Source organism: Hylobates moloch, unplaced genomic scaffold (assembly GCF_009828535.3).
Source record: "Hylobates moloch isolate HMO894 unplaced genomic scaffold, HMol_V3 SCAFFOLD_14, whole genome shotgun sequence".
Classification (NCBI taxonomy): Eukaryota; Metazoa; Chordata; class Mammalia; order Primates; family Hylobatidae; genus Hylobates; species Hylobates moloch.
This window is the reverse complement of record NW_026652289.1, coordinates 71,419,558-71,433,076: the sequence shown is the minus strand read 5'-3', so window position 1 is coordinate 71,433,076 and position 13,519 is coordinate 71,419,558. Positions and strand designations below refer to the sequence as shown.

The window sequence follows — 13,519 nt, the reverse complement described above, 5'->3', positions numbered from 1 at the left end:
TGCTTGTCTTAGCTTATTCTGCTGCTTCTTTTTCTACTTTCTTGAGGTAGGATTTAGACTATTGATGTAAAGCCTTATCTTTCCTAATGTAAGTATTTAGTGCTATACATTTCTCTCTCAGTACTGCTTTAGCTGCCTCCCAAACATTTTGATATGCTGTAGTTTCGATTTCATTCAATTCTATGTAAATTAAAAAATTTTTCCTTTAAGGCTTCCTCTCTGACCCATGGATGAGAAATCTGCTGTATAATTTCCAAGTGTTTAGAAATTTTCCTGTTGTCTTTATGTCACTGATTACTAGATTATTATTTTCGGAGAACATAGTATGTGTGATTTCAATTATTTAAACTTATTAAGGTTTGTTTTGTAGCTCTGCTTTTATGGAATCTAACCTAAGACAGTGGTTACCTCAGTGGGGATAGGGTAGAAGCATAAATATAGAAGGAATATATTAAAATATTCTAGTTCTTGGGGCAGATGGTGGATTCACATGCTTAGATTACTATGCTTTGACATGATATATATAAAATCTTTTATATATAGTATAAGTAGATTTTAAAAGATAAATATAGCTGTTTTGAATTTTTCTCCTAGATGACCAATAAATTCCTAAAGTGACAAGCTCTATCCATGCACTTTTTCATGTATATATGTATATACATATAATTTGAGGCGGAGTTTCGCTCTGTTACCCAGGCTGGAGTGCAGTGGCATGATCTTGGCTCACTGCAACCTCCACCTCGCAGGTTCAAGCAATTCTCCTGCCTCAGCTTCCCGAGTAGCTGGGATTACAGGTACCCACCACCACACCCTGCTAATTTTTGTATTTTTAGTAGAGACAGGGTTTCACCATGTTGGCCAGGCTGGTCTTGAACTCCTGACTTCAGGTGATCCGCCCACCTTGGCCTCCCAAAGTGCTAGGATTACAGCTGTGAGCCACCATGCCTGGCCCTCATGTACATATTTTTACTTATACTTCTACTTCAACCACTTCTTCCATAAGGCATGTTCCCAACTCCCACCCCATCTGCATGCATTTTAATTCTTTTTAATGTTTTGCACAATGTTCTGTCTTGTATTATATTTGCTTGTGCAGCTACATATCTACCCGAAGAGACGGTAAGCTCCTTAAAGGTAAAAGATGTATCTTAAACTGCACAGCACCTAGCTTAGTAAATTGTCTTCAATATTTAGCTTAATGCTTTATCCAGATGTTCACAATGAGAGCTTGTATTGTACAGCACTATACATTATAAATTCAATAAACTGCACATCACCATGATAACAAATAATGGACTTAGGGTCAAAACTATCTACCATTCAAATTTCACTGAGATTAAATAGTGATAGTGGGTAAAAGACAGAAACTAAAGTAACTAAGATCTTCTATGTCAAGTGCCACTTCATTCTCTCACATACACAGATATCCATATGGGCTGACAACTGAGAATGTCACTAGTGATTTTTTTTTTTTGCTATAAGAACGGTTTGTTCCTGGTGCCATAAAGACAGCCACAGCTGACACTAGAAAAATCTGACACTGACTCCCTGTCTACTTTCCACTACTCATTCCTGATTACTATTGGTCCAGATTGTGCTTTGTCAACAGCCAAATCACATTGTGGCATATCACATCGATCCAGAGATCATTTTGCAAATGACTCCCATGACTGAACATATACACCTGCTATAGTCTGAATGTTTGTGTCCCCCCAAAATTCACATGGTGAAATTCTAACTCCCAATGTGAGGGTATTAGGAGGTGGGCCCCTTGGGAGGTAATTAGGTCAAGAAGGCAGAGCCCTCATGAATGAGAGTGGTGTCCTTACAAAAGAGGCCCAAAAGAGATCCCTTTCCCCATCTACCACATGAGGACTCAGCAAGGAGGAGTCACAAAACAGCCCTCACCAGATACCAAATCTGCCTAGCCTTCCTTCTTGGACTTCCCAGCCTTCTGAACTGTAAGAAATAAATTTCTGTTGTTTATAAGGTACTCATACCTTACAAATTCCAAGCTTTATCTTATTTTTGTTGGCATCCATCTCTTCCCAAACATCCTTCTCCTGGGGACGGGGGTGTCCCAGAGATCCAGGCAATTTATCTGGTGACACACCAACAGGGATGCCATTTTCTCCATCGCTAAGCTGTTCATCTGGAAATACCTCATCTGTATTTTCTCGAAGCAAATCTCCAGGGATGGGAGTGGCATTGGCAATTCTACATATGAAGGGAGGAAAAAAAGGCAAGAATCAAAAATTACTATGAGACTATCTTACATCATTTTATTTCTTCATTTAAATGAACTCCACACATAATTAAGAGAGTTTAAAAAAAAAAAAGCACCTTGAAAACTTAGGTTGGCCAGGCATGGTGGCTCACACCTGTAATCCCAGCACTTTGGGAGGCTGAGGCAGGCAGATCACTTGAGGTCAGGAGTTGCAGACCAGCCTGGCCAACATGGTGAAACCCTGTCTCTACTAAAAATACAAAAATTAGCTGGGCGTGGTGGTGGGTGCCTGTAATCCCAGCTACTTACGAGGCTGAGGCAGGAGAATTGCTTGAATCCAGGAGGCGGAGGTTACAGTGAGCCGACATTGCGCCACTGCACTCCAGCCTGGGTGACAGAGCAAGACTCCAGCTCAAAAAACAACAACAACAACAATAAAAAAAAACAAAAGAAAAAGAAAAAGAAAAAAAAAAACTTAGGTCATGCCAATCCTACAAAATAAAACTTTAAAATTTTGATCAATTAGAATTTTCAAGCTGATTTTAAAATACAAATTCTAAAACAATAACACCCTAATTTGACAATCACTTTATAAGTAAGAAGCATTTCATCTATTTTCAAAGAAGTCTCTGTCAATTATAACAAGATTTTTTTTTTTGAGACAGAGTTTCACTCTTGTCGCCCAGGCTGGAGTGCAGTGGCGCGATCTCGGCTCACTGCAACCTCCACCTCCGGGATTCAAGCGATTCTCCTGCCTTAGCCTCCTGAGTAGCTGGGATTACAGGTGCCCACCACCACACCGGGCTATTTTTTGTATTTTTAGTAGAGACAGGGTTTTGCCATGTTGGGCAGGCTGGTCTCAAACTCCTGACCTCAGGTGATCTGCCTGCCTTGGCCTCCCAAAGTGCTGGGATTACAGGCGTGAGCCACAGCGCCCAGCGTGTTAGAGAATTTTAAAAAATTCTAAACGGGAAAATGTTAAGTGCTGTTGAACTCAAAATAAAATACAGAGATGAATCTCCAAATTAACATTTCATTTGGGAAGCAGGAATTACAATTTGGGGCACACACATAGACTGAGTGGGTCTCTGGTATATCTGAAGACCAAAGGAGAGGTTGAGGGTTTTATTAGAGAGATGTCACATACTGTTTTGAAAGAAAGCTCATTGGCACTAGAGAAGCTTTTGGGAGCTGGCAGGCTCTGACTGGTGAGTGACAGAGGTATGTAAATTTAGTCTTAGAGTCACAGCAGCCCATTTCAGCAGCTGGGCTTATGAGAAATTAAATACCTGGTGCTATGTGCCCCAAGTACTTTCTCATTCATGAGGGCTCTGCCTCTTGATTCATTTAGTTGAGTATGACAAGAATGACCTAATTTGTATAATCAACTTTTGCGGCACCATGATGAAATAAACAGGTGTCAGATCAATCAGCTATGTTATTTTTTTACAGTGTGAAATGTGTATTACTTTTTCACTGGCAGATTTTTTTTTTTGAGACAGAGTCAAGCTCTGTCTCTCAGGCTGGGGTGCAGTGGCATAATCTTGGCTCACTGCGACCTCCGCCTCCTGGGTTCAAGCAATTCTCCTGCCTCGGCCTCCCAAGTAGCTGGGATTACAGGCATGCACCACCATGCCCAGCTAATTTTTTATATTTTTAGTAGAGATGGGGTTTTGCCATGTCAGCCAGGCTGGTCTCAAACTCCTGGCCTCAAGTGATCCACCCACCTCGGCCTCCCAAAGTGCTGGGATTACAGGTGTGAGCCACCATGCCTGGCCACTTGCAGACTTTTTACTAAGCACCTACTACATGCAAGGCCCTAGCAACACAAACAAGAGGAAGGAAATTCTTGCCCTAGAGGGGAAACTAGACTTTCTGTAATTATACAGTTGATATAGTTCAGCATGAACTGACCTGGGGAAATAGCAAATATTAATTGGTATTTGCCTATATATTTCTTTCAAAGTAATTCCAGGTCTTATTTACATGGTTGGTCATCGCTCCCTTAGACCCTCCCATGAGAGGCTTTTCTAGTTCACAGTTATCATTCACCAAGTGAAAAGGCTCCTACCAGTTCTATAACTCTATATTCTAGGGTTTTTTTTTTTTTAATATTGCTGACTGAACACAATACTTAGCACACAATGAAACCTCCTCTTAGAAGTGACCTGGAATGTCTCAAAGTAGAAAAATTAGTCTTCAGTACATTATACTGACACCTGTAATTACTGTGAGTGGCAACACAGGCATCCTCTCAGTTAGCCACTTTAAGGGTCACAGTTACAGCCTGGCACTGGTGTCACGAGTACTTCATATGCTCTGAGAAGACCAGTGATTTTTCAGGGACTTGTTCCACCTGACTTGGTAACCGATGACCTTCACCACTACCTTTGCCTAAATGGGTCAATGCTAGAATGAACCTCTTTATCAACAGTTTACAAGGATATAATCTAGAAAAGCACTGATAATGGCTCTCAGAAAAAAGAAAGAAAGAAAAAAAAACGTACAACCTAGTAAAGTAGCGTCTGTAGTTCTGACGGTGGAAGCATATTTAAAAGGTAGTTGGGCCTAAAATAGTTCAAATAAACAGATTTATTATAGCGATAATTAAAGATCAGAAATAAATTGGCTACTAACAGATTTTTCAGATATTAGTTCAATATAATTTATTTATTGATGCAAGAGTCATAATGGACACTAACATACATGTACTACATGGTAATCCAAATGTTGAGTAAGAATTCCCTCTATTCCTGAGGAAAGAGAAAGGGAAATAGATGAATATTTGAACTCAAGAAGCTTAGTCTATTATCATCACCTTTTTTCCATTTTAATCACTCAGTATTCTTTCAAGTCCCTTTTTCCCTTATGTCTAGCCATTATTCTGCTTTTTTTCCAACTACCTCAATTCCTTGGCATTTCCTTCTTTCACGCCTCAGGAAACAAACCACACCTCCATCTCTGAATACACTTCTACTTTCATTCAATCCTACTTTTTCCTATCTCTTATGCTTCAGTATGATACCACACACTCCAAGGACATCGTCCATCTTCTCCACACAGGCTCTCTTTTATAGGACTCAGGTTCCTCTCCCACCCGGCCCCTCCCTCTGCATTTATTCTCCATTCCTTTCTCCTTCCCTGGTTATTGTTTCTTTTCCTAAACTCTGATCCAAATCTGGAGTATGCAATATGGAAAGAAATAATTCCTTCCCAGGAAAATTATATCATGTTGAGGAATATGAATGAGTGAGAAAGTATACATAAGAGTGTTATTAGCACACGGTCTGTGTTTCTAGGCAAGGTATTATATAACTGAAGCAGATTAAGGGAATAAGTAAGAAAATGTGTGGAAGAACTGAAGAGATATGAGAGAAAATAGTAAGAACGAACATCCTTTTCATATTTCATTCCCCCTAAGGCAAACTAGTGCCTGTGGGCCAAATCTGGCCTGCTTACCTACCTATTTTTTTTTTTAATAGACTTATTGGAACACAGTCAGTCTCATTTGTTTACATGTTGGCCATGGCAGCTTTTGCACTACAACAGCAATGACAGTAGTGACAGAGACAGCATAGCTCACAGATATTTATCTGACCCTTTACAGATAAAGCTTGCTGGCTCATGATTTAAAGCATCCTCTTACCTTCTAAACTTTCATTCTCCCTCTACAAAGAAATTCAGGGTTCTGGGACATACACTATAAATTTTTCTCTTTAACACTGATTCTCCAGGTATTCTACCATATCATTTGCAAACAGAAAAAAGTCAGAGGTTGGCAAACTTTTTCTTAGAGGGCAGATAGTAATGGTTAGGCCTGTGGGCAAGATTCACTGATGGATGCTACAATTAATAGGAAAAGTATGACAAGAAACACAGTGCTGACATAGTTGCAAATATCTTCCCACAAGATTATTTCTTACAAAGAGAAAAACAGTAACTTTATAGTAGAAAGAACTGGCCACTGTAACCAAATTATCAACATTAGTATCATCAGTAATGAGACATACTGACATTATGTACCTCCTTGTTTAATGCCATAGGTTTTCCTCTGATCTTTGCTCTAAAGTTATCTCATAGATTCTGATAACTAGTGTTTACATTATCATTTTTTTCTATAACTTTCAGTTTTTATTTTCCTTTTCACCCAAGAGTACAGTCATGTATTGCTTAACAATGGGGATACATTCTAACAAATGCCATCATTAGGCAATTTCGTCATTATCCAAATGATCACAGCATACTTAAAAAAACTATATTGTATAGCCTATTACATGCCTAGGCTATATGGTATAGCCTATTGCTCCTAGGTTACAAACCTGTACAGCATGTTACTGTTCTGAATACTGGAGGCAAGTGTAACACAATGGTAAGTATTTGGGTATTATAACATATCTAAACATAGAAAAGCTAGAGTAAAACTATAGCATTGTAATCTTATAGGACCACTGTCATATATGCGGTGTATCACTGATTGCAATGTCATTATACAGCACATGACTGTAATTTAACAGGTTCTTAAATTTCCAGTAAAAGGGTCTTTGATATTTTAATTTTGTTGGTAATTTCTAGTTTTCTTGCAGTGTGATCAGATAGCGTAATACTTCTACTTTATGGAACTACTTACATGTTTCTTTGTGACCTAATACCTGATCAGTTTTTGTGAATGTTCCAGGGGCCCCTGGGCAGGAGGTATAGTCTCTATCATCAAGGTAAAGAGTTCAGAAAACATAAACATGATCTACCTTACTATGATCGTGCTGTTAAAGTCTTCTATCTTCCTATTCTCTGTTCACTTGATCTGTCTTAAACTGAGGGTGGTACATTAACATCTCCAATTATGAGTGTGTTTTTATGTCTCCTTGAATATCCTGCAGTTGTTATTTCCTAAAGGTGAGTGTCATGATTCTGGTGACTAAATATTAATAAATTTTGTATCCCACTTGTGAATTGTGGCATTTGGCATTAAAAAGTGCCCTTCCATCTTTTCTAAGTTTTTTGTTTTGGCTTGAATTCTACATTGTCTCTTATTAGGATCACTTCTCTTTTCTATCTTTCTGATATATCTTTGTCCATCTCTTTCTTACTTTTTTTAGGTGTGTGTCTCTTATATACAACATATGAATATAGCTATATAACCCAAACTGAAAATCTTTTCCTTTTAATAGGTGAGTTAACCCCATGTAGATTTATTGCTGTGACTGATATGTTTGGTCTTAAGTCTGCTGTATTTTACTTCCTTAAATTGTATTTGAGCTTTGTAACAATGTAATAGGATATACATAGACAGTAAAATGGTTATTACAGGAAAGCAGATTAACATATCTATCAACTCACAGTTACTTTTTTTGTGACAAAGAACAGCTAAAATCTACTTATTTAACAAAAATATCTAATACAATTTTATTTTTATTTAAGATATGTCCAAGTCTTCTGAAAATACAGTTTTATTAAGGTTATTCCTTATGTTGTCCATTAGATCTCCACACTTGTTCATCCCACATATCTGCTATTTTATATCCTTTGACCTACATCTCCCCATTTCCTTTCCTTCCTCCCTCCTTGAACCCCCTGTGGTAACCACTGTTTCATTCTCAATCTCTGTGTATTTGAGTGCTTTAAAACATATATATGTGTGTGTGTGTGTATATATATATGTGTGTGTGTGTGTGTTTTGTTCACATATAAATGAGATCATGCAACATTTTTATTTCTGTCTGGCTTATTTCACTAAGCATGTCTTTTAGTTCCACCTATGCTGTGGCAAATGGTAGGATCTCCTTCTTTTTAAAAGCTGAATAAGGTCGGGAGTAGCGGCTCATGCCTGTAATCCCAGCACTTTGGGAGGTTGAGGCAGGCAGATCACCTGAGGTCAGGAGTTCGAGACCAGCCTGGCAAACATGGTGAAACCCTATCTCTAATAAAAATACAAAAATTAGCCAGGTGTGGTGACACAGGCCTGTAATCCCAGCTGAGGGGAGGGAGGCTGAGGCAGGAGAATCACTTGAATCCAGGAGGCGGAGGTTGCAGTGAGCAGAGATCATGTCATTACACTCCAGCCTGAGCAACAGGGCAAGAATCAGTCTCAAAAAATAAAAATAGAAAAATAAAAAGCTGAATAATATTCCATTATGTGTGTGTATGTATTTATACATCATCTATATTCCATTGTGTGTGTATATATATACAAACACATACAATACACACACACACACACACACACATTTTCTTTATCAATTTGTCCATCAATGGGTATTTAGGTTGTTCCTGTATCTTGGCTATTGTAAATACTGCTGCAGTGAACACGAGAGTGCAGATATCTTTTTTTTTTTTTTTTTTTTTTTTTTTGAGACGGAGTCTTGCTCTGTCCCTCAGGCTGGAGTGCAGTGGTGCGATCTCGGCTCACTGCAAGCTCCATCTCCCGGGTTCACGCCATTCTCCTGCCTCAGCCTCTCTGAGTAGCTGGGACTACAGGCGCCCGCCAACACGCCCGGCTAATTTTTTTTTTTTTTGTAATAGTAGAGACGGGGTTTCACCGTGTTAGCCAGGATGGTCTCGATCTCCTGACCTCGTGATCCGCCCGCCTCGGCCTCCCAAAGTGCTGGGATTACAGGCTTGAGCCACCGCGCCCGGCCGAGAGTGCAGATATCTTATTTGGTCAACTAATTTTCAACAAGGGCACCAAAAGGACACAATGGGGTCCAATAATAAATGGTGCTCTTCAATAAATGGTGCCGGAAAGACTGGATTTCCACATGCAAAGGAATTGGACCCCTATTTTACATAATACACAAAAATCAACTAAAAATGTATAAAAGACCTATATGTTAAGACCTGAGACTATAAAACTCCTAGAAGAGAACATAGGGGGAAAGCTTTGTCATAGTATTTTATTATTATGTGCACAGTATCTTGCTAATATTTGCTATATTTCTTCCTCTACAAGATGTATTCTTTGTCCAATTTTTTTTTTTTTTTTTTTTTTTTTTGAGTCAAGATCTCACTCTGTTGCCCAGGGTGGAGTATAGTGGCGCGATCTCAAGTCATTGCAACTCCATTTCTTGGACTCGCGCCATTCTCCAGCCTCAGCCTTCGGAGTAGCTGGGACTACAGGCGCACACCACCACACCCGGCTAATTTTTGCAGTTTTTGTAGAGACAGGGTTTCACCATGTTGCCCAGGATGGTCTCAAACTCTTGAGCTCAAAGTGATCTGTCCACCTTAGCCTCCCAAAGTGCTGGAATTACAGGCATGAGCCACTCTGCCTGGCCTGTACTTTAATTTATAAATAATTTTGGGGGGGTAATTCAGAAGGTTCGCCTTTTTGTTCTAATGCTTATCTTTGGACATAAACCTTTTTAAATGCTCTTAGTTCTCTGTGAGTTTTTGTTTGTTTCTTTCTTTTGTGACGGAGTCTCATGTTGTCTCCCAGGCTGGAGTGCAGCGGCGTGATCTCGGCTCACTGCAACCTCTGCCTCACAGGTTCAAGCAATTCTCCTGCCTCAGCCTCCCGAGTAGCCGGGACTACAGGTGTACACCACCATGCCCAGATAATTTTTGTGTTTTGTTTGTTTGTTTGTTTGTTTTGAGATGGAGTCTCGCTCTGTCACCTAGGCTGGAGTGCAGTGGCTCGATCTCAGCTCGCTGCAAGCTCTGCCTCCCGGGTTCACGCCATTCTCCCACCTCAGCCTCCCGAGTAGCTGGGATTACGAGCACCTGCCACCATGCCCGGCTAATTTTGTTTTTGTATTTTTAGTAGAGACGGGGTTTCACTGTGTTAGCCAGGATGGTCTTGATCTGACCTCGTGATCCGCCCACCTCGGCCTCCCAAAGTGCTGGGATTACAGGCGTGAGCCACCGTGCTCGGCCAATTTTTGTATTTTTCAGTAGAAACGGGGTTTCACCATATTGGACAGGCTGGTCTCGAACTCCTGACCTCGTGACTCGCCCACCTCAGCCTCCCAAACTGCTGGGATTACAAGGATGAGCCATCACACCCAGCCAGGTCTCTGTTTTTAAATTTAACCTTCTACTATTTGGTTTCTCAGTTTTAACGTATTATTTTGTTTTTCTTCTTCAGGGACTCCAACAACCTGAATGTTATTTCTTCTCTGCCTTCAATTTGCACTACCTTCTCTCTAACTCTTTTGAATTATCTTATTTTCATTCTCTCAGGGTTTTTTCTTTGTCCTTATTCAATGACTATTAAATTTTCACTTATGTCTATTCTCCTTTGTGCATTTTGTAATATATTCTTCAATTATGAGATACTTTTGTCTTTTCCTTCTATTTCTTTCCTGAGTTCAATCAATTATGATTTCATTTCTTCCTCTCCCAATAAGGTCTGAACCTCAGCCCTTGGGCAGGGGTGGGACAGTTCTTGCTTGGATGTTTAATCTCACTCAGTCCTAGGCATCATGGCTGGACCTTGTATCTGCTATTCCTGTACCTGTATTCTTTACATTTATCTTTATTTCTTATTAATCAATCCCACGTTATTCCAATTCCCTATTATTGACTATAGTTAACAATATCTTGTGTAGGCTGGGCGTGGTGGCTCGTGCCTGTGATCTCAGCACGTTGGGAGGCTGAGGCAGGTGGATCACCTGAGGTCAGGAGTTCAAGGCCAGCCTGCCCAACATGGTGAAACCCCGTCTCTACTAAAAATACACAAATTAGCATGGTGGCACATGCCTGTAATTCCAGCTACTCGGAAGGCTGAGGCAGGAGAATCGCTTGAACCCGAGAGGCGGAGGTTGCAGTGAGCCGAGATTGCGCCACTGCACCCCAGCCTGGGTGATGGAGTGAGACTCTGTAGCAAACAAACAAACAAACAAACAAACAAACAAAAATACTAGTGTATATTTCAAAAATAGGTAGAAAGTTTGAAATGTTCCCAACACAAAGAAATGATAAATGTTTGGGGTAATGGATATCCTAATGACCCTGATTTGATCACAACACATTGCATGCATGTATTAAAATATTGCATGTATCCCATACATATGTACAATTATTGTGTATCCATAAATAATTCTTTGACTTCTTTTTTCCTATTCAAATTACTGTGTAGTTTCTGTCTCCTGACTGGACCCAAATTGATACATCTTTTTTCTTCTGCCACTCCACTAATGAAGGACACTTCTCCCTTTTTTTTCTTTTGAATTATGCATATTTTTACTTCCCTGAAATTCATCATCTGATCTATCAGGACACTTTTTACTATTTTCCTTATTAGCATGGGTTTAATCTTTCTAGCACTGGTTTTATTTATTTATTTATTTTTTGGGATCAAAAGACAGCTGGAGTATGGCACTGGTTTTAGAACAACCTTACATCCCATTGCTAATTTTCGTCTTCCCCACAGTTTTTCTTGATCTGTCTTTATAAAGTCTTCTGGCAGGGGTAGGTTAGGTAAGAGCATGAAAGATACTGCACTAGGATTTGTGGTCTCATTTTTTTCTCTATTTTTATTTACAGTTATTTTGAAGCTTGGGCATCTTCTACAAGTTACGCTGAGGACATGGTTTTTCTGTGTAGCTTTAGTTTTCCTTCTTTGTTATTCTGTGTTATTTTGGAGAAAATATTGGAAGATGGGAACATAAACTGCCTTCCTTGTCTTTAGGTCCCTGAAGTGCTATCACCTGGATTTTTGCAAGTTTGAGACTTATTTCTAACAACAATCAAAGGGGAAGGACAAAAACACTAGAACAAGATTTCTGGACTGGCTCCAGCTCTGCCATTAATATTTACCTAAAGTTGGATTTACTTCAGTGTTAGGATTATTTCCTCATTTGTAAGATAGGGTGGCAGGACTAGGGCAGTGGATCCCAAACTCTGATAAGCATGAGAAATACTTGGTGCATATGGACTTCTGTGCCCCACTTCTAGGCATTCTGATTCAATAGGTCTGGGGTAGGTCCCAGGAATAGGTGTTTTTAAAAAACATCCGTGGTGATTCTGGGTCTAGTCAGGGTCTCACATTTAGGAATGCTTAGACATGATAGGCAGTGATACTATCCAGTTATGTGAGTCTATGAAAACTCTTCCGATGATTCAACAAGTTCTAGTGATCCCATCTTTCTTTTTTTTTTTTTGAGACAGAGTCTCGCTCTGTCGCCCAGGCTGGAGTGCAGTGGCGCAATCTCGGCTCACTGCAAGCTCTGCCTCCCGGGTTCACGCCATTCTCCTGCCTCAGCCTCTCCGAGTAGCTGGGACTACAGGCGCCCGCCACCACGCCCGGCTAATTTTTTGTATTTGTAGTAGAGACGGGGTTTCATCGTGGTCTCGATCTCCTGACCTCGTGATCCGCCCGCCTCGGCCTCCCAAAGTGCTGGGATTACAAGCGTGAGCCACCGCGCCCGGCCTGTGATCCCATCTTTCAATATAAAAATCACAGCTGGGCACAAGGGTGCATGCCTGTAGTCTAGAGAGGCTGAGGTAGGAGGATTGCTTCAGCCCAGGAATTTGAGGCCATAGCGCACTATGACTGTGCCTATAAATAGCCACTGCACTCCAGCCTGGGTGACACAGCCAGACTCCATCTCTTAAAAAAAAAAAAAAATGAGGTCGGCGCAGTGGCTCACGCCTGTAATCCCAGCACTTTTGGAGAACGAGACAGGCAGATCACTTGAGGTCAGGAGTTTGAGACCAGCCTGACCAGCATAGTGAAACCCCATCTCTACTAAAAATACAAAATTAGCCAGGCGTGGTGGCAAAGGCCTGTAATCCCAGCTACTTGGGAGGCTGAGGCAGGAAAATCGCTTGAACCCGGGAGGCGGACATTGCAGTGAGCTGAGATTGCGCCACTGCACTCCAGCCTGGGCAACAAGAATGAAACTCCACGTTTAAAAAAAAAAAAATCAAAGCAATGGATGAGTGGTATAATGTCCCAATTAACTTAAATTGTATGATAATTTGTCCCTATTCACTTTCTTTTCCCCAGAGACGGGTCCCACTCTGTTGCATAGGCTAGAGTGTAGTGGCACAATCATAGCCCATTGCAGCCTCTAACTCCCGGGCTCAAGTGATCCTTCTGCCTCAGCATTTTGGGTATTTACTTTTTTTTTCTTGACCAAAAAGTTTGAAACAACCAAAGCAGGTAAAAAATTAGAAAAAAAAAAAAAAAGACAAAACAACAAAATAAAAGACAAAAGGAACTGTATTTAATACACGTAGAGGAAAAAACATTAACGATAAAAAAACTAAGATCACGGAAACAGATCATAACCTCTTCTTAATACATTATGAAAGTTCAATCACTTTAAGAGGAACATGCTACATGCTTTGTTC

The 13,519-nt window shown here is 40.3% G+C and overlaps 1 protein-coding gene across 8 annotated transcripts in view; it reads right to left on the bottom strand.

Moving 5' to 3' along the window:
• The window catches only part of TTBK2 (tau tubulin kinase 2), a 179,570-nt gene that overhangs the window by 36,175 nt on the left and 129,876 nt on the right, over positions 1-13,519 (bottom strand). For all 8 annotated transcript variants that reach the window (XM_058427579.1, XM_032176063.2, XM_032176062.2 and 5 more), the window contains one exon: positions 2,001-2,217. In XM_058427579.1, the coding sequence (XP_058283562.1) occupies positions 2,001-2,217 (217 nt within the window). The remainder of the gene's footprint in view (positions 1-2,000; positions 2,218-13,519) is intronic.